The sequence below is a fragment of the Pelodiscus sinensis genome, chromosome 3 (genome assembly GCF_049634645.1).
Source record: "Pelodiscus sinensis isolate JC-2024 chromosome 3, ASM4963464v1, whole genome shotgun sequence".
Classification (NCBI taxonomy): domain Eukaryota; kingdom Metazoa; phylum Chordata; order Testudines; family Trionychidae; genus Pelodiscus; species Pelodiscus sinensis.
Window position 1 is genome coordinate 130,775,014 of NC_134713.1, and position 27,306 is coordinate 130,802,319.

General features: G+C 42.1%; 1 protein-coding gene across 3 annotated transcripts in view; it reads left to right on the top strand.

Annotated features, from left to right (window-relative positions):
* The window catches only part of EXO1 (exonuclease 1), a 30,727-nt gene extending 9,047 nt beyond the window's left edge, over positions 1–21,680 (top strand). For 2 of the 3 annotated variants that reach the window (XM_075924836.1, XM_075924838.1), the window contains exons 6-14: positions 1,449–1,661; positions 4,114–4,301; positions 5,967–6,063; positions 7,376–7,604; positions 9,014–9,263; positions 11,331–11,814; positions 12,490–12,594; positions 16,428–16,621; positions 20,812–21,680. In XM_075924836.1, coding sequence (XP_075780951.1) covers positions 1,449–1,661; positions 4,114–4,301; positions 5,967–6,063; positions 7,376–7,604; positions 9,014–9,263; positions 11,331–11,814; positions 12,490–12,594; positions 16,428–16,621; positions 20,812–20,956 — 1,905 coding nt within the window. In that variant the 3' untranslated portion in view covers positions 20,957–21,680. The remainder of the gene's footprint in view (positions 1–1,448; positions 1,662–4,113; positions 4,302–5,966; positions 6,064–7,375; positions 7,605–9,013; positions 9,264–11,330; positions 11,815–12,489; positions 12,595–16,427; positions 16,622–20,811) is intronic. The other variant, XM_075924837.1, reaches the window with a different exon arrangement.
* The last annotated feature ends 5,626 nt before the right edge of the window (positions 21,681–27,306 follow it).

The following is a 27,306-nucleotide window of genomic DNA, read 5'->3' on the forward strand; positions in this document are numbered from 1 at the left end:
AGTTGGAAGTAACGGAAGAGGAGAAGGACCTTGGAGTCCTGGTTGATCACAGGATGACTATGAGCCGCCAATGTGACATGGCCGCGAAAAAGGGTAATATGGTTTTGGGATGCATTAGGCGAGGTATTTACAGTATACATAAGGAGGTGTTAGTGCCATTATATAAGGCATTGGTGAGACCTCATTTGGAACACTGTTTGCGGTTCTGGTCTCCCATGTTTAAGAAGGATGAATTCAAACTGGAACAGGTAGAAAGAAGGGCTACTAGGATGATTCGAGGAATGGAAAACCTGTCTTATGAAAGGAGACTTAAGGAACTTGGCTTGTTTACCTTAACCAAAAGAAGGCTGAGGGGAGATATGATTGCTCTCTTTAAATATATTAGAGCGATAAATGCCAGGGAGGGAGAGGAATTATTTAAGCTCAATACCAATGTGGACTCAAGAACAAATGGATATAAGCTGGCTAGTAGGAAGTTTAGACTCGAAATTAGGCATAGGTTTCTAACCATCAGAGGAGTAAGTTCTGGAACAGCCTTCCAAGGGAACTAGTGGGGACAAAAAACGCCTATCTTGCTTCAAGATTATGCTAGATGGGTTTATGAAGGGGATGTTTATGAGATAACATGATCTTGGCAATTGACCTTTCACTATCAGTGGTAAATAGGCCAATGGTGGGAAGATAGGAGTTACTATAGAGAACTTTTTTTCTAGGTGTCTGGTTGGTGAGTCTTGCCCACATGCTCAGGGTTCAGCTGATCGCCATATTTGGGGTTGGGAAGGAATTTTCCTCCAGGGTATTTGTCAGAGGCCCTGGAGGTTTTTCGCCTTCCTCTATAACATGGGGGGGGGGAGTCACTTGCAGGAGGATTGTCTGCATCTTGGGATCTTTAAACCATCATTTGAGGACTTCAGTATCTGAGATATAGGTGAGTAGTGGGTGGGTGAGATTCTGTGGCTGCATTGTGCAGGGGGTCAGGCTAGATGATCATAATGGTCCCTTCTGACCTTAAAGTCTATGAATTAACTTGTCACAGACTGGAAAATTGAAATATGGAGATTAAGGGTCAAATTCAAGCCTGTTTTTTCTCCATTAAGTGCCACAGACTAATAAATATTTATTTTAGCAGCGCCTATAATGCAGTATGTGATTTCCAAACAGGGAAAGCAAAATGCCAAATTGGGTCGTATTTGTTTGAAAGCAAACTAAAACAATTCCTCCTCCCCTTAATTACAATATTAACGTGTGTCCATATATGTTTCTGGCAGGCAACCTTGTTCTGTGCTTTCGAGAATTTAGGCTCTGAGAGCAAGTGTAATAGGCAAGGCAAATACACAAGCTAATGATGTAAAATATTTTTGTGGGGATCAGCTTTAGTTCACCAATGCGCATAAAATACAATCAGATGAGAATTAATGTTTAGTATTTGTTCTCACTCTTATTTCAAGGTGTTTCTGAAAATTGACAAGTTTGGAAATGGACTAGAGATTGATCAGGCTCGACTAGGAAAGTGTAAACAGCTTGGAGATGTATTTACTGAAGAGAAATTCCGTTACATGTGCATTCTCTCTGGTTGTGACTACCTTCCATCACTGCATGGAATTGGGTTAGCTAAGGCATGCAAGCTATTAAAACTAGCCAGCAATCCTGATATTATAAAGGTAATGTACACTCAGATTAGAAATCCTAAAATACCAAAGTCTTTATATATGTCTAAGATGTTATTGAAAATATCTGAAAAATTGGGCATCATGAAGGGTGTTCTCAAAATGCAGGTAGTTAAGGAGGTGCCTATCAAAGGAAATGTTCCAGTGATGTTGAAGAATAGTGTGTTTCATTAATATAACAGTATATTGACTTAAGCATTGGAAAACTGTATCCCAACAATTAAATAAAACAAATGCTGGCTTAATCTGATTCTTCGAGAATAAATAGTATATATAGACAGATTTTTTCAAAGATTGTTATTCATGATATCCTTTATGTACTCCTTGTGGTGCAGTCCCACAAAGCCATCCCACAACTTTTAAATTGATTTCAGATTGTGCCAGATTCTGTGTGGTGGTTCTGTGTAAGAATGCCTCAAGGAAGAAGTGTCGCCTTCTTTTTTCTGTTCCCTTTGTGTGTTGAAAGTCATGCATGATTATTTTTTATAATTATCATGGACAAACAATATGTTTGACATCATACAAGACATTAACATAAAGGCAGTTCTTTCCCCGCTGAGCGTACACCTAAAATTAACCTGACACACTGAAAAATCCAGAGGATAGATTTAGTTTGAAATTGTATTTCCTTTATGTTGTTTATTAACTTCTTCTGAACAATATGGAAGAAGAGTTCTTGAGGAATAATAAACATGAAACCTCACAATGTTATTTTGGAGGCATGGTAGCACTAATCCAGCAAACCAAGTTCAGTTAACTTCAACTGAACTATTCATAAAATTAAACATTGCCTAAGTGCTCTGCTTGATCTGGACCTCTTGAGGTTTAAAAAGTGCTATTCCTCTCTATTTCATACATCTTTTGTTAACGCTATTTGACTTGCTAATCAAACTTTCTTAATATCAGAAGGAATTCTTGTAGATTTTTTCCATTGTTTAATTACAATTTTCACTATTAAGATAAACCTGTACTTTAAAAAAGGGAAGTATGCCTAGCTTAGTTAAACAGTGAAATTTGTGAAATCTGAAACGCTCTTATTTGCTAATCTCACATGAAGCATTTCAGCAGTAAATATTCTGAGCCAATAATTGAGCAACAAGTATATTGGTCCAATGGTGTATGAAACAGCATTCATATTTCTCTTTGAAATGAGTTACACTAAAAAATAATTGGAAAAAACAGGAAAAAAAAACCTTGCAAAATATGTTCCCTGCCTTACCCCTTTGGTTTACTCATGTTTTTCAGTTTAGTTTCTTTGAGTGTAAAATTGCTCATATCCTAATGCATCCTTCTCAATATACTTGTCTCAGCACTTCCTGCCAATTAGTGAATTCATAAGAACCACCAAAAAAGTAGCTACATTCAACAAGTTAAGGTTAACTGGTGGGAGCTGGAGTAGGGATGTCAACGTGTAGATGACTACACAATTAACCGATAAGCCTGGGTTTATCCTGTGAACTACACACATTCCCCCCACTCCTTGCTGCTTCTGTATCTGAATGGTTAACTGGTTAAACATATTGGTAAAATGGTTAAATATACCGTTTAATTTGTTGACCAATTAAAGGAAGAAGGAACTGGGGGTGGGAGGGAAACGGGTGCACCAGTCCAACTGGGCTGGAGTGCCCCCCCCCCCCCCACTGCAGGCAGAGGTTGCTCCAGCCTAGGGATGTTAGAATGTGTGTAATTGAATAGTCGTGTAACCGCATGAAATTTTAACAGTTACACGACTATTCAGTAGTCCCCAGGGGCGGGACCGTCAGCCAGTGCTCTTCTAGTCCCTCTCCTGACAGGTGGGAGCCGGTCTGTGAGGGGAGCTAGTCTGTGCAGGAAGAAAGACAGCTCTGCCTGCCACGGTGCACTGCTGCCACTGATACAGATGCAGCTGTGCTAGGTGTCGGGGCTGACTATTCAATTACATGCTATCTAACATCCATAGGCTGGAGCAGTGTTTACCTGTAGTGGGAGTGGGGGGAGGCATGCCAGCCCAGTTGAGCTGGAGCACCCCTCACCCTTCTCCCTTTTATTAATTAACCAATTAAACAGGACCAGGATTTTACATCCCTAGTTAATGGTGTGGCAGGCAATATGAAGGTGGAAAGTAAAGCACATTACTTTCATTAATCACTCTGCATTAAATTTTTTCTCCTGCTTTTAAGGATTTGGATTACTATAATGTGCCCTTCCGAAACCTTAACTGTTGCTAAATAAAAGTTTTGTCTGCTAATGTAAAGTGTCTATGTATTTATATAAAATGTGTGCGTGAAGGCAGTTCTATTACATTACTCCACCACGCATTTCTGTACTGTGCTAACAGCAGCTTTCCATCTAGTCAGTTACCTCCTCTAGGATATTTGGAATAATAGGTTTGAAGCCATGCATGGTATTGCATTTCCTGTGGTTGGAAGTGACAAGAAGACGTTGTTGTTGTTGTTTTTGTTGACAGGTTATTAAGAAAATTGGGCAGTACCTGAAAATGAATATAACTGTATCTGAAGAGTACATAGAAGGATTTATTCGAGCCAATAATACTTTTCTTTATCAACTGGTTTTTGATCCAGTCAAGAGGAAACTTGTTCCTCTGAATGCTTATGATGACAACATTGATCCAGAAACGCTACTTTATGCAGGGCGGTATCCTTTCTGCTCTGGCATATTACGGGGAAAGTAAGGTGGCACAGTGGGTTTCTTTTCTTCCTTTCCTTTACAGCTTTCTCCATTATTATACAGGAGGCTTTTGTTTGATCAGTCAGCCTAGCTAAAGTTAAGTCTGTCTGTCTTCAGCTTTTTAAAGCATTGCAGTCACCAGAAGGAAACAACTTTGTTCTAAACCCACAAATATGGCTTTAATTAGCTTAACTTTAGACTGAAATTAGGCTTTTTTTAGATGGTGTATACCAGTGGTCTCCAACCTTTTTACACCCAAGATCACTTTTTAAGTCTCAGAACAGGCGAAGATCTACCGCCCTGCCCCTTCCTTGAAGCCCCGCCCCTTCTTTGAAGCCCCGCCCTCTCTATTCTCCTGTCCATCACTTGCTATCCCCAGCCCTTATACATTGTTAAACAGTTAATTTTAAATTATGCAGTATATAAAATTAAAATCATGTTTAGAGTTATGAAATAAATGGTTTGTTTTTAATTCATGCTATTATACATTTTGTTCTCTGCTATTTTGTAAATCTAAAATCAAGTATTGATAATTATATATTTTTTCTTCCAATAACAAAGTCTCAGTGTGACACCTGTGACTGAACAGTGTGTTGAAATCTGGGTTGTAGTCTGAGATTGCTAGTCGTATACAGTCCATCAGATGGGCATCTGTGATCCTGCGCTCAGCACAGCTGGAGCTAGACGCAGCCTCCCTGGGCTGAGCGCAGGGCAGCCGGGCTAGAAGGAAGAGAAGTGGCTGCCCGGCCAGCTGGCCATGGCGCTCAGCTAGGGTGCACCAAGCTCCACGTGGGCAGGCGCAGAGGAGAAGCTGCCAATCAGCTGGAGTGCGGGACAGCCTCTTTCAGCTGAAAGCCACAGCTGGGGTATTTCAGCCCTCCCAACCTCCCAGCTCCCACCATTCCAGCTCCCACCATTCCTCGCAGCTACTCACCTGTGTTGTTGCTCAGTGAGTAACTGCTCCTCAAATGAGGAAATCTAATGTAAATGTACTGCGCAGGCACGCAGTTCAGAGAGGGCTCAAGAGCTACTCTTAGAGCCCCTGAGATCTACCGGTAGATCGCGATCTACTGTTTGGTTACCACAGGTGTATACTATGTGTGGTGGGAAGGTGATTCTTGTAATGCCCCCATTTGCTGTGGTTAGGCAAAGGGGGGGGGGCAAAATCTGTGGGGTTTTTGGGTGTTGGCATTTCCCCATCATTTGTCTTCCTCTAACTCCCAGCATGACGGAATAAGAAATCATTTAGGAAAGGAGACATTATGAGCTACCTTGCAACTTTGGTACACCTGCCAAGCTGCTGTGGGGAGTGACTAATAGAGACTTCTGTGTGTTGGAACCATCTCTGTTTCTCCTGCCTGCTCCCTAGTAATGTCTAGTGGCTTCTTTTCTTTGAACTCTTTTGTGACCTACCCTCATTCTCCAGGACTCCCAGGTGCTGCTACTGAATGAGGTGAGGGGTAAGGAGCATGCCCAGCAGCATATGGTAGTCTTTGGATGTTTACTCTTTGGATTGTTCTTATTGCATATGTAATATAGAAATTAGAGTAGAAGTTGTAATTGTTTTAGCATTTGTATGTTACATATAAAATATACAGATATATACATATCCCCTTAATTTGATTAATTTAGACATATTGGTGATGCTGCTGCTTTTCAAATTGCTCTTGGCAATAAAGATATTGATACATTGCAGCAAATTGATGACTACAACCCTGATGCATCACAGGTAACATTGTTTGTTTTTAAAACATTTAATATAGGATTTTGACATGCTATTGGAATTGCAAGGGTTGTGTGGTTGAATGTTACCTACAATGATATCAAGGAGTACAAGCTGGTTTGTTATGATAGATATATATGGCACTCAAGGAGTCTGAAATACTAATAAGGGTCAAGCAGCAACAGAATACAAATTTTTGGTGCCTACCCTAAGGAGATGTTAATGTGTACTTGTGTACATGGTTAGCCTATAAACCTGGGCTCATCAGTTAATCTGTAAGATTCTCTCGTCCCCTGCTGTTTGGAGGGGAGGTGGGAGCCAACTTTTAAGCTAGTGGAGTCCTCTTCCTCTTCTACCTCTGCACTACTGTTGGGAGGCAGCAGCAGGGGGGGACGGATGGCTATGTGGGGAACCAGCTTTCAGGTCAACTCCCCATGCATACCGACTCCCCCTGAGCCAACTACCCTCTCTCCCCCCATGCTGCTGCCCCTGTATCATAGGGGATGGAGACGGGAGTCAGTTGAAAATTTCAGCAGTTAAAATATTTTTTTTTGTAAAAATGTAACATCCCTAGTCCACCCTAACTTTGATCACTAATGCTTTGAAAAGCATCCTGTATTTAGGTGACACACAATTTTCTGAGAATTTTTGCCTTTTTTTTTTAAATTTCTCAATCGTTCCAAAAAGATTAAATAAAGCTCATATTTATTAGTATCTTCTGTGGTTTTCTTTCCCAGTAAAATATAACAGTTTCATGTCCATTTTGTCATTGACTGGCCCTGACTTAGAAAATCACTTAAATCTGTGATTGTGTCCCTTTGAAGTCCATGGGAATTCAGCATTTGTTCATAGCCTTTCCTAAATTTGAACTATAAGCAGTTTTTTGAGTTCAAGAAGCCTCATGAAATGAAGTGCGGGGTGGGGGGGGGGGAGATATTGGAAGATATAAAAGGTTTTAAAAATATTGGAAAAAATGGCTTCAATAAATCAAAACTCACTTTTTTAAAAACAATTCTTTTTGTTACTATCTTTTTTCACTTCAATTTGAATATGATTTTAGCAGCTGACTAACAGCTCAGAAATGGTAAGAGCTAGAATAATGTGTTGCTTTTTGAATGCTGGGATTTAAGCCTTCATCTAGTATAACAATAAGACCTTTTAAAATAAGAATTCTTCTGATGGTAAAACAATTTATAATTGAACTTATAAGAGGAAGAAAGATAGTGTCAAAATCATCTTGATACACTAAAGTGGAGAATCATTGATTGAATAAATTTCTCTCCAATACATTTAGTTCTTTCTTTTTTATTTTTTATAGCCTTCACAGCCAAGAAGTCGTGGCTGGAACGATAGAACTGCTAGTCAGAAGCTGTATTGTGTAAATAGCATTTGGAGCAGAGACTATAAGCCGGATCATAATACAGACGTTACCACATGTAGCACACATTTCCTAGAGAAATCAACTACCAAAGGCATTGAGAAGATAATTAGTATTAGAGGCCTAAAACTTCCAAGCAAGGAGCTACTAGTCAAAAGATCAAGAAGTGGTATGTTTCTTTACCCAAAAATTATCAGGACAAAGAGGAAAAGGGAGAACCATTTTTAAAATTGAGTTGAAGACCTGAAGTTGAAAACACCATCTGTGTTGCCACCCTGTTTCTTCCCCTGAGCATCCCTCGCTCCCTCCACTTCCTCCCTTAGCTCTGGATGCTCTGAGGAAAGGGGAGGAGTTGCTGAGCGCAGGGGCTGGCATTTCCTAGTGAGTGCTCCAGCCCAGGAGCACCCACAGGAATGTCCCATAGCCAGGTCGCAGATGGTGCTGAAGTTCAGCTCATAGAGGTTGAACCTATATTATATGTGCTGCTATCCTTACATTACATCTCCAAGATCTTTGAGCATTCTCTGTCTATTCCCACAGCCTAAGTGCTCTTTCTTCCATTTTTCCCGTGATATTCTTCATTCTGATTTCTTCCCCTTTTTTCCACTGAATCTTCCCTTACTTGGGTAACTGATGAGCTATTGCTAGCTAAGTGAAAGGGGCACTTCTCTGTTCTTATGCTACTTGGTATATGTGATTTCTTCAGGGGAGTTGTCTTCTCTTCTTCAGCCTCTTCCAATCCTCAGCCTTCTTTGAAATCTTGGTCACTTTCTGCCTTGACTGCTGTGACATTCTTCCCTTCAGCTTCTCTCATTTCCAGGTTATCAAAAAATTTGCTTACTAGGCAGACTTACCACTTTTTGCATCTTTTTATAGACCTGTTTTTGCTCACTGTCCTCACTTTGAAGGCCTGACATAAACTTGTCATGTTTAAATATCATCCCTGTATATTCCATGTGCTTATGCTGCATCTTTTGATCATGTTCCACATCTCTCAGTGCTGTCTATATTGATCACTTTTACCCTTTCTTGATTTAGACACTTTGTAATGTTTGGAACAGGCTTTCAGTATTTGCTATCCAAGTATGTGACCTCTCTTTCTCTTCAATACCATTTCTTTCAGTGATCCTTCCTACCTTGCTTTCCTCACTAATAGTTTCCTCATGACCTCTTTTCTAAATCATTGTCCACTGTGTCAGTTTATATACTCAGTCTGAAATGTTTCTTACTCTGGTACAGTACTTAGTACATTATAAATGGTTAGTGGTGGTAATGGTAGTAGTAGTAGTCTTGGAATTGTATCTTAATATGATTTGTGAAACAGGCCACTTTGTAGTACATTCATTGTATAAGAACATATACTAGACGAGTATACTAGTTAACATTTGTTGTAAAGATGGCAATATCCTAAATGCCTACACCATTCTTAAATTAACACCCTTTTGGATTAGTTAGAATAGTAAGCAGCATAATACTTGTTCGGTTTAGCTCATTTCTTAATAGCCAGGAGAGTTCGTTCTACAGAGCATTTCTACAATTGATATTAAAGTTTATGAAAAATTTATTCTTTCTATTTAGAAGAGTTGTCGGATGGAGACCTGTTGAGTCAGTATTCGTTTTCAAAAGCAAAAAAGCCCAAGAAAGAAAACAGTGAAGATGGTGAGCCACAGAAGTCTATCTCTGCAGTGTCAATGATTCGTGCTCCAGGGGACTCTTTAAGTAAACAGAGCGCAAACAGCCAACCTAAAGTCAGGAACAAATTTGCTTCCTTTCTGCAGAAGAAAAATGAAGAGAATGGTGCTATTGTTGTTCCAGGGACTAGAAGCAGGCATGTTTAAACCATTGTTTTAATGAGTAATATAATATAAAAATGTCAAGATTAAATTGTCATGGAATATTAAGAATTTAACATTGCAGTTTTCCTACTATTATTGTTCAGACTGTGTATTACAATACTACCTCAAGACTCCCAGTGGAGATTGGAGGCCACTTGTATTAGACATGGTACAAACACATAACCAGAGACGGTTCTCTTCCCAAAGAACTTAAAACATTAATAGATGTACAAAAGGCGGGAGCAGAAACAGTTGAACAAAAGCTGACTTTCCCAGAGTCAAACAGCAGATGAGGATTGAAACCAGAAATTGACCCCAGATGTCCTGCCTATTTGAGCAGTGGACTTATGTGATACGTATTAACTGCATTTAGGGATGCCATGTTATCTGAATACGTTTCAGCTCTTTGATGAATTCATTGGTTTGTGGGATTCTGTTGAAAAATGGAAAATCCCATTTAGCTTTGGTTTCCTATTTAAATTTCTTCATTTTAAGGTTGATTATTTTTTATATGTGAGGTTAAAGGTATATTGATGCCAGTCCAACTTCCAGTATTGTCTTCCATAGGCTTATAGTGTGCTGACTAGTTAAGGTGAGTATAAAATAGGACAACGCAAGGATTCTGTCTCCCAGAGAAGTCTCATGGAGGCAGGCTACCCCTAAAGCCTAGTCGTTCCGACTTTCTAAGGTTTATTTGCATCTGCTTGTGCACATTTCTTAAAGTAGACATGTAGCTGCAGTGAACCGGGATAACACATCTGATGCTGGGCTTTATTTCTGTATTTGTATGATTATTTCCTTCTGTTAATCCTGGAAAGGAAGCAGAAGTCGGCCTAATATAATAGGAGCATATAGTTACATGTCTGGTTTTTATTGTAAATACAGAGTATGACAAGACTGCTATAAAACAGAAATACTTTTCTTTTATCAATGTTCTGGCTATAAGGCTACAACTACACTGAAACATTGTTTGGGGATACTGGAGTATTCTGAAATAGCTATCCCGCATCTTCACAGCAAGCCTGTCATTTTGGGCTTACTATTCCAACGTCCCTGTAAACCTCATTCTACAAGGAGTAAGGGACATTTTGGAATAGCCCTTTATTTCAAAATTTGGCGCTGTGTAGACAGTGCCAAATGATGAAATAAGCTACTTTGAAATAGCATCGAAATAAGATACGCAATTTAAGGAGCTCAAAGTTCACATCTTATTTTGAGTTCTGGTGCAATGTAGATGCACCCTTATGGACTACAAATGTAAAGTATCTTAGAAATTGATGGTATTTAGTTTCCAGGTTATGCAATAACTTTTCCAAAATAGCAGCAGTGTTATACCAGGAATAGAAGCAATTAATCCTGGAAGAGTATATTTAGTACCTACTTGATTCTGAGCTTTGCAAACAGTCTCTTCTTTTTTTTGTGCCTCTGTTATGCATAACATTTATATATATGCGTAACTTTATGCATGAGTAGTCCTATTGAAGTCAATGGATCTGTTCACATCTTTTGAAGTTAAGTATGCACATAAATGTGTGCATGGTTGTCTGTAATGAAGCTGGGAATTAACCAAGATCTCCTGAGTCTGTGTCATGTCTTAACCCCAAAAGCAGTCACAGTCTGCCAATCCCTGCAACTTCTGCAGCACGAGGGTGGATCTTAATCTAGCTAAGAATGTGGATGATTGTCAGTAGGTCCTTCTTGGAACTTACCCAGTGTTGTTGGGGTCAGGGCATGAGAGAGGAGGTAGACCTACTCTGAGAGGAGTGTGATGCGGCAGTGGCCTTGCTTGTTTGCAAACCTCACTTGAGCTCTTCCTCAAAATGCAGATTAGCATAGTTCCAATAGGTGCTGAAGGAACAGGATGCATGAAAAGGGCAGGCAGTGTTTTGGTATCACTGCTACTTCCATTGGGCTAGAACCTATAAAACTGTAAATAGGACTTCCAAGACAAAATTGCTGGGTGCAGATAACTATTGACTGTGAAAATAAAATTTCATTTGCAAAATAACTTGTCTATTTTCATTTCTTTATTCCTTGTATCTTTCATTTATATGTGTTAGGTTCTTTTGCCATGACACTCACATGCCTGATAGTGCAACAAAGAATGAAGCTGCCCAACCACCACGGAATGTTGAGGTGGATTGTCAGGCCCAGGAAACGAAAAGTATAACCGAAGATCCTGTTCCTCCGTGTTTGGAGACTGAGAAATTTACAAGAACTATCTCGTCATCCCCTGTGGAAATACAGAGAAGTTGTTTCAGTTGGTCTGGAAGCCTTGGTGAGAGTCCTGGGACACCCAGCCCATCTCCTGGTGTGCTGCTGTTACAGCAGTTTCATCGACAAAGAAACGATCAAGTGGTGTCCCAGGGAGGTGAGGTATCTGGATTACATACTGTCAGCAAAGCAGCAAGTGATGAGTCAGATGAAGAATCCTCCCCCTTACCGGAAATGGACTGCTCTTCACAGTCTCAAGGGTCTAGTGAGCTGTCAGAAAACAGCGCGGACTCCTCAAGAATATTGCAGGTGTCTAGCAAAGAGGTGGAAGTAAGAGTATTATCTTTGTTTCAGTTCAGCGGTACTAGCCGTATGGGTTAATTCATCAAGATTTAGGGTAATATTTTCAGTACTCTGTCAGATTTGCAAACGGTTCATGTTAATTACAGTAGTTTTTCATCTGACTGCAAAATAATACTCTAGGGATATGTTAATTTCTAATGACAAAAGCTATTTGTATGATGAAAGCGTCTGTACAGCATGAACTGGCATATTCATTTAACATTTGACTATCTGTGAGTCAGTCCTATTTTCATACATTCTCAGATTCTAAGATGGGAGGGACTGTTGTGATCTAGTCTCATTCTTACAACACAGGTTACAGAACTTCCCCAAAATAATTCCTAGTTTTAGTTTATATTTTCAGTTTGCACATTGCTGCTCATGCAAGGAGTAAGATTAAGAACAGTAATGCATTGAGATGTCTGAATCTGTTTACCTATTGCTGAAGAAGTCTCTTTCAGTGTATGTCAGTTTACACATTATTGCTTTGTGAAAACAAGTAGAGGTTCTCAGGAAAGTTTTTAAAATGTTGCCAACTGAACATGTGTGTGGGAGAGAGCACACATTCACATATATATTGATACATGTAAAACAATTGGTTTAGGTTATGGAAAAGCCAGTTTTAAAATCAAAGTGGTGTAAAATATTATTTTTGTCCCAAAGGAATCTGACTGCAGACTAAAAGGAAGTGATGATCCAAGTTCTTGGAGCTCTCCCCTATTTTCTGCTACTTGTACAGAAAGGAAACATACACCCTTAAGGAGCAAGGTATAAAATTTCTTTAATTTTAATGTATAGTCCATTGAATTTTGAAGACTAAAGTCTTGGCTAAACCATTACATTCACTTATGAGACTTCAGTTGGGTTCTGTTTCAGGCATTAATATATGCTAGCCAAAGTAGTCATGTGAACTCTCCTCTTACTTGTTACTCCTGGTGTTCATCCATACTGTGAATGCAGTTGAAATAGGAATTCTGGTTATAACCCAATGTTAGAACCATTAACATAGTCACAGTTTACTGTGGAATCTTAACTATGTTACTATTAACCATGTTCCTTCACTAAAGCCTAGGACATTTCTATGATTTTTTTAACTTGGTTTAAAGAACATTAAGTTATTGTGGCTGCAATTTGTAATATACATAAATATACAATATATAGTTGTAAACGAATATACAAGCATTCTATAAACAGACTTTGCTTGGTTTCACTGAGAAGTGCAAATAAGACCATACGTGTTTTGCTTCCTCTGCACGCCCTCTACCCCAGCCAGAAAATTACTTGCAAGGTATCTATGGGTAAAATAGACAGACTTAGTTTTCACTAATTTTTAGCAAGAGATTGTTTTATAAACATTAAAAAGTAGTATGTATTCATACACCACAACAGTGCTGCATGTGTTCCTTATAATAATAGTGACACCTTGTGGTTACTGGGTTGCTTTCCATGTAAAGAAATCTTAATTTTTTCTTTACCTTCTAAATTATTCTCTACTTGCAGACTTGTCCAGCATTGCCTGGGTCCTTCAGGGACTTTGGGGGTGGTGGGGAGGTTCATACGACCAGAGGTCAGGGGTCTGTTCTCTACACCCCTAGATCCCTTCCCCCGCCAGGGGCTGTTGTCTCGTCTCTTCATCCCTAGCCTACCAAGGGCCTGTTGTCTTGCCCCCAGTGGTACTGCAGCCAAGGGTCAGTAGGGAGGGAAAAGGGTTTGGAGCAGTGGAGGCTACTTATCAGTGTGCTGCCAGACAAGATGGTAGAACCCCAGTTCTGCTGGCCACTCCCTTACTCCCTTGGGGGTATGGCTGCAACCAGGGGACATTGCAGGATAGCTCTCCCCTGCGGGCTCACTGTCCCCAGTGGCCACTCTCCTATCATGTCCCTCTGAACAGCAGCCCCTCACTTGGCATATTATGGAAGACTGTCCTTTTCCCTTGGCTTCTGGTTGTCCTGGCACAGCCAAACTATGACCTTGCTGTAAGTTAGGAGAAGAAGCAGCTGCATATCAAATTTGGTGGCCCTACCTTTTAGGAGGAGTTCTTGAACAAAAGGACTCGCAGACAGACACTGTCTAAAATATATAGGGGGATTTCTTGCTTTTTTTCATACTTTTCATTAGAATACTATATTGCTCTTCGAGGCAGGGGCAGATTGTTGAATGATTAGGTGGTAATTAGGAGATCTGGGTACAATTCTGTTCTTCCAGATTACCTGTGTGACTTTCTTGAGCAAGTCGTTTAATCTCTCTCTGTCCCAGTCCCAGTTTCCAATTTATAACACATAGGTAGTAATACTTCCCTCCCGCTCTGAGTTAGTGAGGATAAATGCTTGAAAGATTGTGCAGAATCACATAAGTATCTTTGATTTAACACAGCTGAAAAGTTTCAGGACACTCCGGATCCCTTGGTGTTGGTAGAGTAATGCTTTACTGATAGATGGACAGAGGCAAAGCCTAATGAATGAGTATAATGTAAAGACCCTGAATTTATGAAAGAACTAGAACATTTATCCAGCATTGCTTGTGTCCATAACACAGTTTTTTAGAAAATAAAATGAAAGGGCACCTGCTTCCTTGAATCATTGCTCTGTGGTGGGGCTGGAGATGAGGGGTTCAGTATGCAGGTTGTCCCAGGGAGAGAGGACTACCCCAGCTCTCTCTCACTGCAATTTCTTGGGGCCAGATATGAAGTTCCTCTCCGTGGCTGCTGCAGCTCCAAAAGGCACAGCCGTGGGTGGGGTGCATGTATCCTGGGTGGGATGGCCATGTTCAGGTTTGTCTGCCCCCTGAACTCTCCCCAGTCAGTGACGAATGCAAAAAACTACGCACTTTTCCTCAATCCCTGACAAAGGGGAACAGCCAACAATGTTCTCGTATAAATGAAGTCGGGGGGCTAGCCCTCCTTAAAGGGTGCCTGGGGAATAGGAGGTTCAGGGCTGGGGCAGACCTGGACGGTGAGGGAGGGGTATCCCCAGCCATTCCCTTTAACCTGCCTGGTGATTCTGTCTCTTACCTGTATGGTTTTGTGAGAAGCAGTCCCATTCCAGACACATTCCATTTTCCTGGTACAACCAAACCCTTACCTTGCTTTGTTATAATAAGAGGAAGCTATATACTGACTTTGGTGGTCCTAGTTTTTACCATTTAGGAGATCTTGAACAAACATGCAAACTCTCTCAAACATATAGTAGATCAATCCCATTATGAGGGTGTTTAAAATAGTAACTGTTCTGCTGTGGCTGGCCTGAAATAAGAGTTTATATAACACTACTGTTACACTTTCCAAGCAATTTTGCGTTCTTGTTGCTTAAACACAAAATTGTATTGATTGTTTTTGAGGTAACCTTCAGGATGGGCAAATTGAGAATATAATGTATATGTTCTGGCTTGATTCTAATTTCAGGATCAATCCAATCATCGTCATTATTGATGTGTGTGTCCACCTTTTGTTGCTGATGGAGTTGAGTTAGCAGTAGCAACTGTGGAAAATTTTAAACTAAAAAAGCCTCATCTAGACACAGCAAAAGGGGGAAGTTTGCTTTACTTTATGTGAACACTGACTTCTAAATTATTTGGAAAGGAGCAGATTCAGGAAATTTAAGTAGCAGCTTTGAGTAAGGTGGAGTTGCTAGCAACCTCTATATTTAGATTGCCTAACACTACCTATTACAAAATATTCTTGCACTCTTAAAACTTTTGTTTGCCACATGCCTTTGCAACCTGAATAACTTGTTAATAGTTTATTTGTATGTAATTACATATATGTAGTCCTGAATATCAGTCTCTTGAACAATTTAGGTATTCCTCCCTTGTGAATACTAAATTATTCTAAAAATCCTAGTTCTCAAAGGTTTGAATTATATTAATTGCTTTGTCACAAGCATGACGTTCAATAATTCATGTGTCTGGCACTAGTAAAACACCCATAATTTCTTAAAAATTATGAGTGATTTTCTAACACAGCAGGTACTTTCTCTCAATTTGAGAGAACTATTTTGGACCTCCTTATGAAGATAAAGATTAATTCATCACTGGATTGGAAGTCAGTGTTAATGTAGGGACCATCATCAGACCCAAATTATATTCAAAATAGACCACACTTCTACCCAATAAAATATAGAATTGCTTCTTCAAAAGGGTCAATATTCCAAAGCTAGGAAAATTTATTAGGAGAAAAATTTTAGACAGAAAAATGTAAATAAAAATGGAGGGTTCTTAAGTAGACTTTATTACATTAAAGTTATAATCAGTAGAGAAGAAAGTCAACTTAATTTCAAAGTCCATCATGGTTAAGTGGTAAGAGAAATAATATACATATACATCATCACACATATAATCATACACAAAAACAAATAAGAAATTAGGTACAAATATTTAACAATGAAGGTGATTAACTAGCAAGAGATGGGGTGGGTTCTCCATTTCTTGATGCCCTCAAAGCAAGTTGGGTATTTCTCTGTATGCACAAACACTATCTACCTTCTTCAGCAAAATTATTGTATTTAACCCTTGGGTAAAATACATAAAATTGTACTGCATAGCCCATAGTGTTTACTTATGATTGTTTCTGCCAGAGCTTTATAACTTAATATTTATATCTACAGGTTCCTGGTTTACAAAGATCCCATTTTGTAAGGTCAAATGTTTCACCTAAACTCAAGCCACTGATGCCAGCTAAAGTCAGTGGGTTAAGCAAGAAACTATCAAGTGCCCAGAAAAAAAATCATCACAATGCTGAAAATAAGCCAGGACTGCAAGTCACAATCAGTGATCTCTGGAAAAACTTCCAGTTTAGAAGGTGCGTTGCTTTAAGTCTTTATTATAAAAGTTGATTTTTCTCCCCACATGTCCCCTGGTTCTCTTCCTAGTCCCTTTGAAACTGAGGAAAAATAACAGCATTTCTCTACTCGCCATATGTCCTGAAGCTGTGAGGAGAAGGTTTTGGGGGTGGGAATTGGGGAGAATTGGATCACTGTCAGTGTAGGCACACAAAGGAAAAAAATTCCCACTTTTCTCTACAGAAATGAAAAATTTCCTCTTTTTTTCCTAATATCAGTGTTGAGCGTAGTGTGCACAAACCAATTAATATGAAACATATTAGTATAATTTAGAAATCAGATTCTCATAGTGTGCACGATACCACACTATATAGATGAGCCTAAAATCTCCTGGCTTTAAGTACTGTCCCTCTTGCAAGGTGGGAATACCTGTAAACGACTGGGTACGCAATGCCTTTTGTTTAGAGAAAGTATAGATCCCTGACAAGTATGTGATATGTAAGTCTTTTTTTGAAAAGCTAGTGTTTGAAAAATGCATGGATATTCTCCACGGTTGTGGAGATGGCCCATTCACAAAGCTCTCACGGACCCAGCCAAGCACATATGGCATATTCCAGTTATAATTACTTCAACCTCTAAACATTAGACAAGAAGTGCCTTCCAACCTTGTTGAAGCATGTGTACTAGGGATGTCAACATATAGACAACTACATATAAGCTTAAGCCTATTAGTTAATCCTGTCAGCTACACACATTTCTCCCTCACTGCCCCCACCACCCTTACTTCCTCTGTAAAAGAGGCAGCAAGGATGGGGACAAGAGGTGGTGCACATAGTGAGGGTAAGGGGGGCAGGTGAGAGCCAATACGCGCAAGGAGCTGGCTTTCAAACCAGTTCTCCATATGCTGGCTCTCTGGACTCGCCTATTCCTCCCCCTCAGCTCCCTCCCCCCCAGCTTGCTGTCTCCTACAAAGGTGGGGAGGGCAGGCAGGAATTGATGCTCGGGAAGAGCCGACTTAAAAGCTGGCTCCCCTCGAGCACCAGCTCCGCCTGTCCCCTCCCCGCTGACTCAATCAGAGGCAGCAGCGGGGGTTGGGTGGAGCAGGGGAGGCTGCCATGGAGCGGTCCCTGTCTGGGCGGGGTCTGAGCTCTCTACAGGCAGGGGCAGCAGGCAGGATCTGGTCTGCACAGGGAGCTTACATCGCAGACTGGCTCCTTCCTGAAACAGAGGCAGGGTGCTCCCCAGTTGTGGGACAGGAGTGCTTTGGCTGCTGACCCCACCCCTGGGGACTGTCGAATAGTCGTGTAACTGCTAAAGATGTGAGTGGTTACATGTCTATTCAGTTATACACTATCTAACATCCCTAGTCTGTACATGCACCCTGAACCTGGTTTGCAAGTGGTGTTGGGAACTAGTGAGAGGAAATAGACAACACCAGCTCAGAAATGACACTGAGAGAAAAAGATCTGAAATATCTTGAGTTATTCAGATGTAAAAACTGTCTGCCAGCCTTCCTTTTGAATCACCAAGTCTCAGGTGTTAACGCAATATGACTTCTCAGAACGCAATATGACTTCTCATTATAAATCCTCCATGTTCAATGACAAACTACCACAGAAGAACAGGGAAGCATTTTAAATCTTTACTTAGGGGGGGGTATTTAGTTACCAGGATAACCCTCCAGGCAGCTCTGGATGCTTCTGATACCATATCTTGAGCCATGACAACTTCAGTTGTCATGAGAAGGGCATGCTAGTTAGGAGGCTCCAGTATCCTAAAGAAGGCACAGCATGGAAGATTTCTCTGTGGCCTTTCCATGCAAAAAGACTGAGGCACTTGAGCCACTGAAGGATTCCCATTCTTCTGTTCTCTTGGAGTTTATACTACAGTACTGAACAGAAAACTGTGAAGACCTTACACTACTCCAAACAGAAACAATTACTAGTTTTCATGTTCCATCAGAGAATCTCAGAACCCACAAGAAAGAGGTACCACTTGCAAAAATGGAGACCTCCTGCTGTGGTCTCTGCTTCTTCCCACTCCTCAGCTACACCCAAATCATTATTTTGACAGTGAATAACTCAGTAGGGTCTAGCAGGCTTAATGACCCCTCTGCTGAATCCCTGGCAACCTGCTCCTTAGTGTACTTAACAGTGAAAACTTTTTGGTAGCAATTATGTTTGCCAGAAGATTGGGGGAAGTACGAGCTCTCTGGGTGGGACCTTCCTATATCTTATTCATTGGGTTAAAGAGTACATCCCAAGTTCTTACTAAAACAAAATACAGGACTATGTAGCACTTTAAAGACTAACAAGATGGTTTATTAGATGATGAGCTTTCGTGGGCCAGACCCACTTCCTCAGATCAAATAGTGGAAGAAAATAGTCACAGCCATATATACCAAAGGATACAATTAAAAAAAATGAACACATATGAAAAGGACAAATCACATTTCAGAACAGAAGGGGGATGCAGCGGGGGGGGGGGGGGGGAGGTGAATGCCTGTGAGTTAATGATATTAGAGGTGGGGAAGAGTAGATGTCTGTGAGTTAATAGTATTAGAGGTGATAATTGGGGAAGCTATCTTTGTAATGGGTAAGATACCTGGGGTCTTTGTTCAGACCCCTGCGGAGAGTGTCGAATTTTAGCATGAATGCCAGTTCAGAGGATTCCCTTTCCAAGTGCAGATTTGAATGTCTTCTGAAGTAGGATGCAGGTGAGTAGGTCATTGAGACAGTGTCCTTTCTGGTTGAAATGGCAAGCAACTGTTTTTTCTTTGTGATCCTGTCTAATGTCTGTTTTGTGGGCATTGATTCTTTGGCGAAGTGTCTGAGACGTTTGTCCAATGTACATAGCAGACGGACACTTTCGGCACATGATAGCATAGATTATATTTCTGGAGGCGCAGGAAGACATTCAAATTCGACACCCTCCGCAGGGGGCTGAACAAAGACCCCAGCTATCTTACCCATTACAAAGATAGCTTCCCCAATTATCACCTCTAATACTATTAACTCACAGACATCTCCCCTTCCCCACCTCTAATATCATTAACTCACAGGCATTCACCTTCCTTCCCCCCCCCCCCCCCCCCCCGCAGCCCCCTTCTGTTCTGATATGTGATTTGTCCTTTTCATATGTGTTCATTTTTTTTAATTGTATCCTTTGGTATATATGGCTGTGACTATTTTCTTCCACTATTTGATCTGAGGAAGTGGGTCTGGCCCACGAAAGCTCATCATCTAATAAACCATCTTGTTAGTCTTTAAAGTGCTACATAGTCCTGTATTTTGTTTCAGCTACACCAGACTAACACGGCTACATTTCTATCACAAGTTCTTACTAGGAGTTGTTATGGACTTCCATTTAAACTAACTGCCAATATTCTTCCCTACGACAGTCTAATAAAGGAGGGACTAGGCTTATACTCCTAGGGCATGTTCGTAGGCCCTATCCTTTAACTTGCAGAGACCCAAATCCTTTCGATCTAAGTTATTTGTAGCATTTGCCAGTAGAATGAGGGGTCTGGCAACATCAGCTCAGAGACTGAGTAGGTTTGGGGTTCTGTTACAAATTAGTTAGTTTAGATGTCCCAGCTCAGATTAGGGCTCACTCTAACCAAGCCTAGGCACTGTCTGCAGCCTCCTTGCAAAGCATACTCATAAAATAGACTCAGAAGATACACCACTTTCACACCAGGTCACTGCTGGTGAATCCCCGAGTGTGTAATACATTTGTACAAGCATTCAAAGAAAAAAAGCTACTTTCATTACAATAAATGGAGTTATTTGACATATGTCTCTATTAATTCCATGACCTTCCCTCCTCTTTCACTAGTATAGAGGTATTTAACTGGATTCTGTTTTGGTGAAGGAACTGAGTGGCAGGTAGGCCATCTTCATACTTGATGTCCTTGGTACTGGAGCACAAGGACAGCTAAGGCAGATGTATGAACCCATTGCTGGCCAAAAGACTTTGAATCTGAAGCGAACAAATATATGCCACTCTTGGTGTCCATGCACATAGACATGTTGTCAAAGAACTCTAGTTACTGAAGTAACTTGCCCAGTGTACTCAGCAAGTCGGTGGCAGAACTGGGATAAAACTCTGGGCTCCCTGAGTTTGCCTCTTTCTTCATGCTTGCACGTATTATAGTTCTGTGATTAGAAAATGAAACGTGTAATTGTACATGGTTTTGTCTTTTTTGCAGAGACTCTGAAAAGCTCCCCTCTTGTAAAAAGTCATCAGACCCATTATCTCCAATCAAAGATAATATTCAGCTCACTCCAGAAACAGAAGAGGAAATCTTTAATCAACTTGAGTATAGTCATGTTCAGAGAGCAATATTTCAGTGAACTGATGTATTTTGCTTATGCAGCTCTGTTGCATGATGGGATACATTTTAATCATTGCACACACATTGAAGGATAAGGCAAGATGAAATGTTTCTGGACATTGTATACCAATATAAAAATAGACTATTTTGGATGTGAGCTGTATATTTGTCTGATATATAAATTTTGTCATCTTTTATATAAAGTGAAATGAAAGGTACAGTTTTATACTGACTAAAATAAAACCTTTTGAATATTAATGGATTTTTCTCATTTAAATGGCAGTAGGAAATTTCTGTTCGAACTAATGTTTAAAAACTGTCCTTAAGCATTTTAATTTGAAGTTGTAAGTGTAACTTTATTCTAGATCTAAACCTCTGAAAGCATGTGTTGTGCCTCTTAGTGGAAACACCAGAGACCGTTCAGGTTTGCCCCAAGGGCTAGAGTTAATCTCATTCCTTCTCCCCATCTGTCAGATCTTCTGCTCCAGCAGTGCAAGCAAAGCAGAACTTCAGTAATTCCAGTTCACATCACTCTTTTTCCAGCTACTTACAGCAATTTTCAGGCAACAGCAACCAAAGTAGTTTGCTCCTAACCAGAACCACTTCTCTGTTGTTACCTCTCTTCCCCTCAGAGAAAAGAGTAGGGAATGCAAGAATGATGTTCTATCTGAGGATCTCACAGGAACATCACAACTGCACTTTGACTTGCAGCAGGATGGGGGGGGGGGGAAATGTTCCTAAAGTTTTAGGATTTGAAACACGGGGGCTGTGTCTACATTGGCATCCCTTTCCGGAAAAGGGATGCTAATGAGACACTTCGGAATTGCAAATCCGCGGGGGATTTAAATATCCCCCGCGGCATTTGCATTTACATGCCTGCCGCTTTTTTCCAGCTCGGGGGTTTTTGCCAGAGAAAAGCGCCAGTCTAGACATGATTCTCCGGAAAATAAGCCCTTGGAAGTAGGAATAAGGGATCCTCCGGAAAAGGACTTATTTTCCGGAGAATCGCGTCTAGACTGGCACTTTTCTCCAGCAAAAACCCCGAGCCAGAAAAAAGTGGCAGCCATGTAAATGCAAATGCCGCGGGGGATATTTAAATCCCCCGCGGATTTGCAATTCCGAAGTATCTCATTAGCATCCTTTTGGCATCCCTTTCCGGAAATGTAGACACAGCCCAGGTCTTGACTCTTCATTTATTGTTGTGGAGATTTTTGAGAAACTGAGCTTGTCAGTCATGGAGTTAATTTCACTCTGTATGACACAAGTTCCACGTGGTGTGTTTGTTTTATTGGACACCTTCTATGCATCACGCTAACTAATCATCAATTATCTACTTGCAAATGAATATGAATAAAAAAAAAATCCTGGCCCGAGGAGCTAATCTCTTAAATTAAGCTGATTAAATACCTCAGTGGGTGGCGGGAAATAAAATGCAAAAAGGAGAGCAGACTCTTTTGTTCTCTAGGTTTTGTACCACACTTATCAAAATAGTGTTTGAGCAGTAGTTTATTAAACTGTGTAGTAACACATCTGTCACATGTTTGTTCTCTCATCCTCTCAAAGGGAGAAATGTGCAGAGGAATGTCTAGTTTTGGTAGGTTTTAGGGAGGATAGGCTTAGGGAAAAAGTACTTATGTTTTTCTATTAGAGAAGTCAAGGACAAAAAAATGTGCCTTAGGTTTAGAGCAGAAGTTGACAAGGTTCGTGATGATTCGGAAAGATCTGAGACCTTTTTCTGCAGCCATATTATAATAATGTTAAGAAAGAGATCCTATCCTAATAGTACTGTAACATCTGATTACAGTATCACCCTGTACATCACGGTTGCTATCACTGTTACATAATTGCAACTAATCTTATGCAAAGTGTGACACCATAACCAGAAAAAGGTTACCGTATATACTCGAGTATAAGTCGACCCGAATATAAGCCGAGGCACCTAATTTTACCCCAAAAAACTGGGAAAAAGTATTGACCCGAGTATAAGCCTAGGGTAGGAAATAAGGCAGCCTAGGGTAGAAAATGAGTCGGGGCGAAAGCTGCTCCGGTGCCCCTGGTCTGCTGGAGACCGTCTCCAGCAGACCAGGGGCACCGGGCGGGTTCCCGCGCTTCTGAGGCTTTGCCAGAGCAAAGCCTCAGAGGCGCGGGGAAGCGCCGCTGCTGCCGCTTCAATCTGGGTGCCTGTGGTCTGCTGGGGACCGTCCCCAGCAGACCACAGGCTCCCGGACTGAAGCCGCAGCCGCGGGGGGGGGGGGGGGGTCCCGCGCCTCTGCGGCTTTGCCCGCCTCAGTTCGAGATGCTGACTCGAGTATAAGCCGAGGGGGGCATTTTTCAGCACAAAAACTGTGCTGAAAAACTTGGCTTATACTCTAGTATATACGGTAAGCAGCTTGTAGGATAAACGATCCAGAGTTAGCCTTTAAAGGTATGTAAGAGAAATATGCAAATGGTACTTGGGGACATTCAGTGGGAGATAGGCTAGAACTTTGAAATTCAAATCTAAATTGTTAGACATTTGAGGTAATATTAATTGTATGTTTGTGCTCATCTTGCTTGATGCTAGCCAATTCCTGTCTGTCATTATAGCTATTGATTCAGAGATAAAAATGAGATGTTCACATTTAGATGAACAGTAAACATAGTAACATCACTGTTTTCACCTCTTTGAATTGTATACCAGATTACTGGAGAGTGATGGAAAATGAGCAAATGTCTTGTGTTAATCCATTTAGCTGATTACTAGGGTGGGGGGAAGGTGGAGGAGGAATGTTTGGGAATAGAAGGTTACTTTAAAGCCTATTGATCACCCAGGACTTGCAGGGTCAAGAGGCTGCTTGAAAACTGAATAAAAGACTCAGGGTTCTGATCCTGTTTCTTGAATCTGCTTGATGCTTCATGCAGGGGAAACTTAAACCACAAGGCTGAGATCTCCAGGTCTGCCTCAAGTTCAACCTGCATATGGACATTGGACTATAACGTAATTCTGAAAGAACTTTGCAACTACAAAGTTCATCTTTCTCATGAATCTGATCTCAAACTGTACTCATGTTTGTATATATACTGGTCTTTTAACCAGTAATCTCTCCTTTTTTAATAAATCCTATTCTAGTTAATAAGAATTGGTGTAAGCATGCATTTGGGTAGGATCTGGAAAAACCATTTATTTGGGAAGTATTATGTCCTAATCTTTTGGAATTGGTAGAAGTTTCTTGTATGATTAGATTTTCAGTCATCCCCATCATATTTGTCCTGGGTGTCTGGGTGGAATCCTAAGGCTGAATTGTTTTAAGGGAAATATGTTTTGGGCTGCTTGGTAACCAGTAAAATGTTATAGAAGTTGTTTTGTGCTGGTTTGGTAAATCTAACTATTGGAATATTCACCAGCTTTGGGGATCGTTTGCCCCATTCTTTGACATTTACCTTAGTTGAGTAACTCCATTGTGGCTTCTTTGGGGTTCTGGGTCACAAGTATCCACTGTCACCAGATAAGAAACCGATCTTAAGTGTTCAAAGAAAACTTGGTTTAACAACACACAAGCATTTAGTAGTTGTGTAAAATCTCAACTAATTCATTGTTCTTCTTCGGGGATGTCCCCGCAGGTGCTCCACTATGGGTGCTGGGCTTGCCCCGGCGCCGCAGACGGAGTCTTGTCATTAGCAGTGTCTGGCTGGACCACGCATGTGCCGCAGGCTCGCGGCTTTCGCGCTCTTTCTGTCGCGCGGTCCGGCCCCTCCGCCAATTCCTCTTCACCACCTTAGGCTGCAGACGCCTGTAACCGCGCGCCTCTCTCCATAGAACTAGACTGCTTCTAGTTCTCCCTTTGTATATATAAAATTTCCCTTTCCTCCCTCTCCCCTCTTCTCCCCATAAAGTTTAAAAACAAAAAATTCTTTCAAGAGAGGCAGGACAAAGACTATCGGGAGTGAAAGCGGAGACCGCTCTTACCTCCCGCCTCTCAGCTGTTCTCTTGACAGCTTCTCCGTATATAGCTCCATTCACCTTTTTAAAAAAAAAAAAAAAAGAAAAAAAAAGACAGACAGACTGTTAAGATAACAAGAACAAAGATAGCTGGCCAGAGCCATTACCAGGCTATCAGCCTTAACAACTACCAACTAAAGATAATAAGCAGCGGGCTGCCCGCAAATGTCAGCTACCGGCATTAAAAAATGCAGCTCCTGCAGGGAGGCAATGCCAGCCTCTGACAGCCATGCGGACTGTATTCGTTGCCTGGGGGAGTCTCACATCCCCCAAAAGTGTCACCATTGCTTAAGGCTCACCTCCAGAGCCAGGAAAGACAGGGAGAGGCGCCTCCGTATGCTCCTCTTCGATACAGCCCTGCAACCACAGCAAGCTGACTTCAATCAGCAGCCTCTTAAGCGCTGGGCTTCCTCCCCTACTGCGGGACGTCAGAAGACAATGACATTGTCCCCAGCAAGATCCCGCCAGCTGCCTTTAATGGCAGGGACAGCCAGGCACAGACACTGGGGACCTCTGGCATTCCAAAGCCATGTCCCCCTGCCTCAGCGGCTTCAAAGTCTAAGCAGCCACGGGAGCCTGCAAAGACGCCGGCTCCCCAGCCGGCATCACTTCAGCCGCTTCCTCCTCCGGCGCCGAGCATTGAACCGGCGCCAAGAGCAGCCCCGGACCTGACCATGGCACCAGCCCTGGCACTGCCTTCGAGTCACCGCGCAGTGCCGAACTACACAGTGCCGACCCGTTCTGGGGCCGGCACGGTGCCGATCGCTCCTGCCCCGCCGCACCAGGAGCTGAGTAATTCAGCGGCTAGCGCTTCAGCGCATGCCGCAATTCAATCACCCCGGAGCCCTGCTACCGCTTTCCATTCCCCACGCTGCCGCAGCTGCTCCCGCTCCCGCTTCTTCTCCCCAGCACCGTGCTCTCCTCTGCCGGCGCTGCGATCCCCACGCGGGTCCTCTCATCGGTGCCGCTCTCCTTGCAGCTCGTCTAGGCTGCCCTCCCCGTTTCTGGCTGCTGCATCTTCCCATCGCAGGCACCAGTACAGACATCTCTCTGCCTCTCTTGCCTCCTTAAGGGCATCACACCTCCGCTCCTGCTTGCCCTGCTCCCCATACCATTATCGGTACGGCAGCCGCTCCAGCTTCCATGATGACCGTTCGCTGCGTCATGGCACCTACCATCGCGGTGACCACAACTTTCGACATTTCCGTAGCCGGTATTCTTACCGACCACGATCCGTCTCCGACTACGCTGCACGCAGGCGCTCTCCAATCCCGGCTCACCTTACTCTGCCGCATCATGCGCCATCACCATCTCACCACTCTTCAGAGCCGGAACATACTCCCTTTGTGCACCATGCCTCGGGGTCTTCCATCCCGGTCTCATCTCCTCCGGAGGATGCAGTGAACCCCGACGACAGCTCTCCTCCAGACGACTTCCGTCAATTCCAAGAATTATTTAAGCGGGTAGCGATTAGACAGGAGATTCCCCTACAAGAGCTCAAAGATAAGCACCACAAGCTTTTTAGGAATCTCCAACCACGGCACAGTTCACGCCTCGCCATCCCTCTCGACGAAGGCATCCTGGAACTGGCTGACGAAGTGTGGCATGCTCCAGCGTCGGCCTTTCCCACCAACAAAAGAGCCAACAAGAAATATTTCATGCCACCAAAAGGCATGGAATTCCTCTTTGCCCATCCACAGCCTAACTCTTTAGTAGTCGACGCAGCTCAGCAAAGATCTAGAGTCTCTCACCTCAAGCACCAGGGCTCTGATAAAGACGTAAGGAGGCTTGACATCCTGGGCAGAAAGGTATACACCTCAGCGACTTTACTCCTCAGAATCGCCAATTATTCGGCGCATCTTTCCAACCATTCCTTCGATACAATTTCTCGCCTCACTCCTCTCATGGATCACCTCCCCGATTCAAAAAGATCGATCCTGAGATCAATCATCCAAGACGGCTACACATCAGCGAGAACGGCCCTCCAGATGGCCATAGACGTGGCTGATACTGCTGCTCGCTCTGCCGGTACGGCTATTGTTATGCGTAGAGCTTCTCTCCTTCAAGCGGCAGGAGTTCCAAAGGAACTACAGATAAAGGTCGAGGACTTACCCTTCGACAAGGATAAGCTTTTTGCAGAGACCACGGATGCAATCCTGCACTCCTCTAAAGACTCTCGGACAACCCTGCGAACTTTGGGGATGTATACACCCCCCTTTAAGAGATGTTGGTACTCACCCTATCAGCGCAGATATGATTACCCCTACATTAGACACCAGTGGCAACAGCAACACCAACAACAGAGACCTTTTGACAACCAGCGTTCTCGCCAGAGGCCTCAACGACGCCGAAACCCGACCGGCAGAACGAACATGCCTTCCAACAGCAAG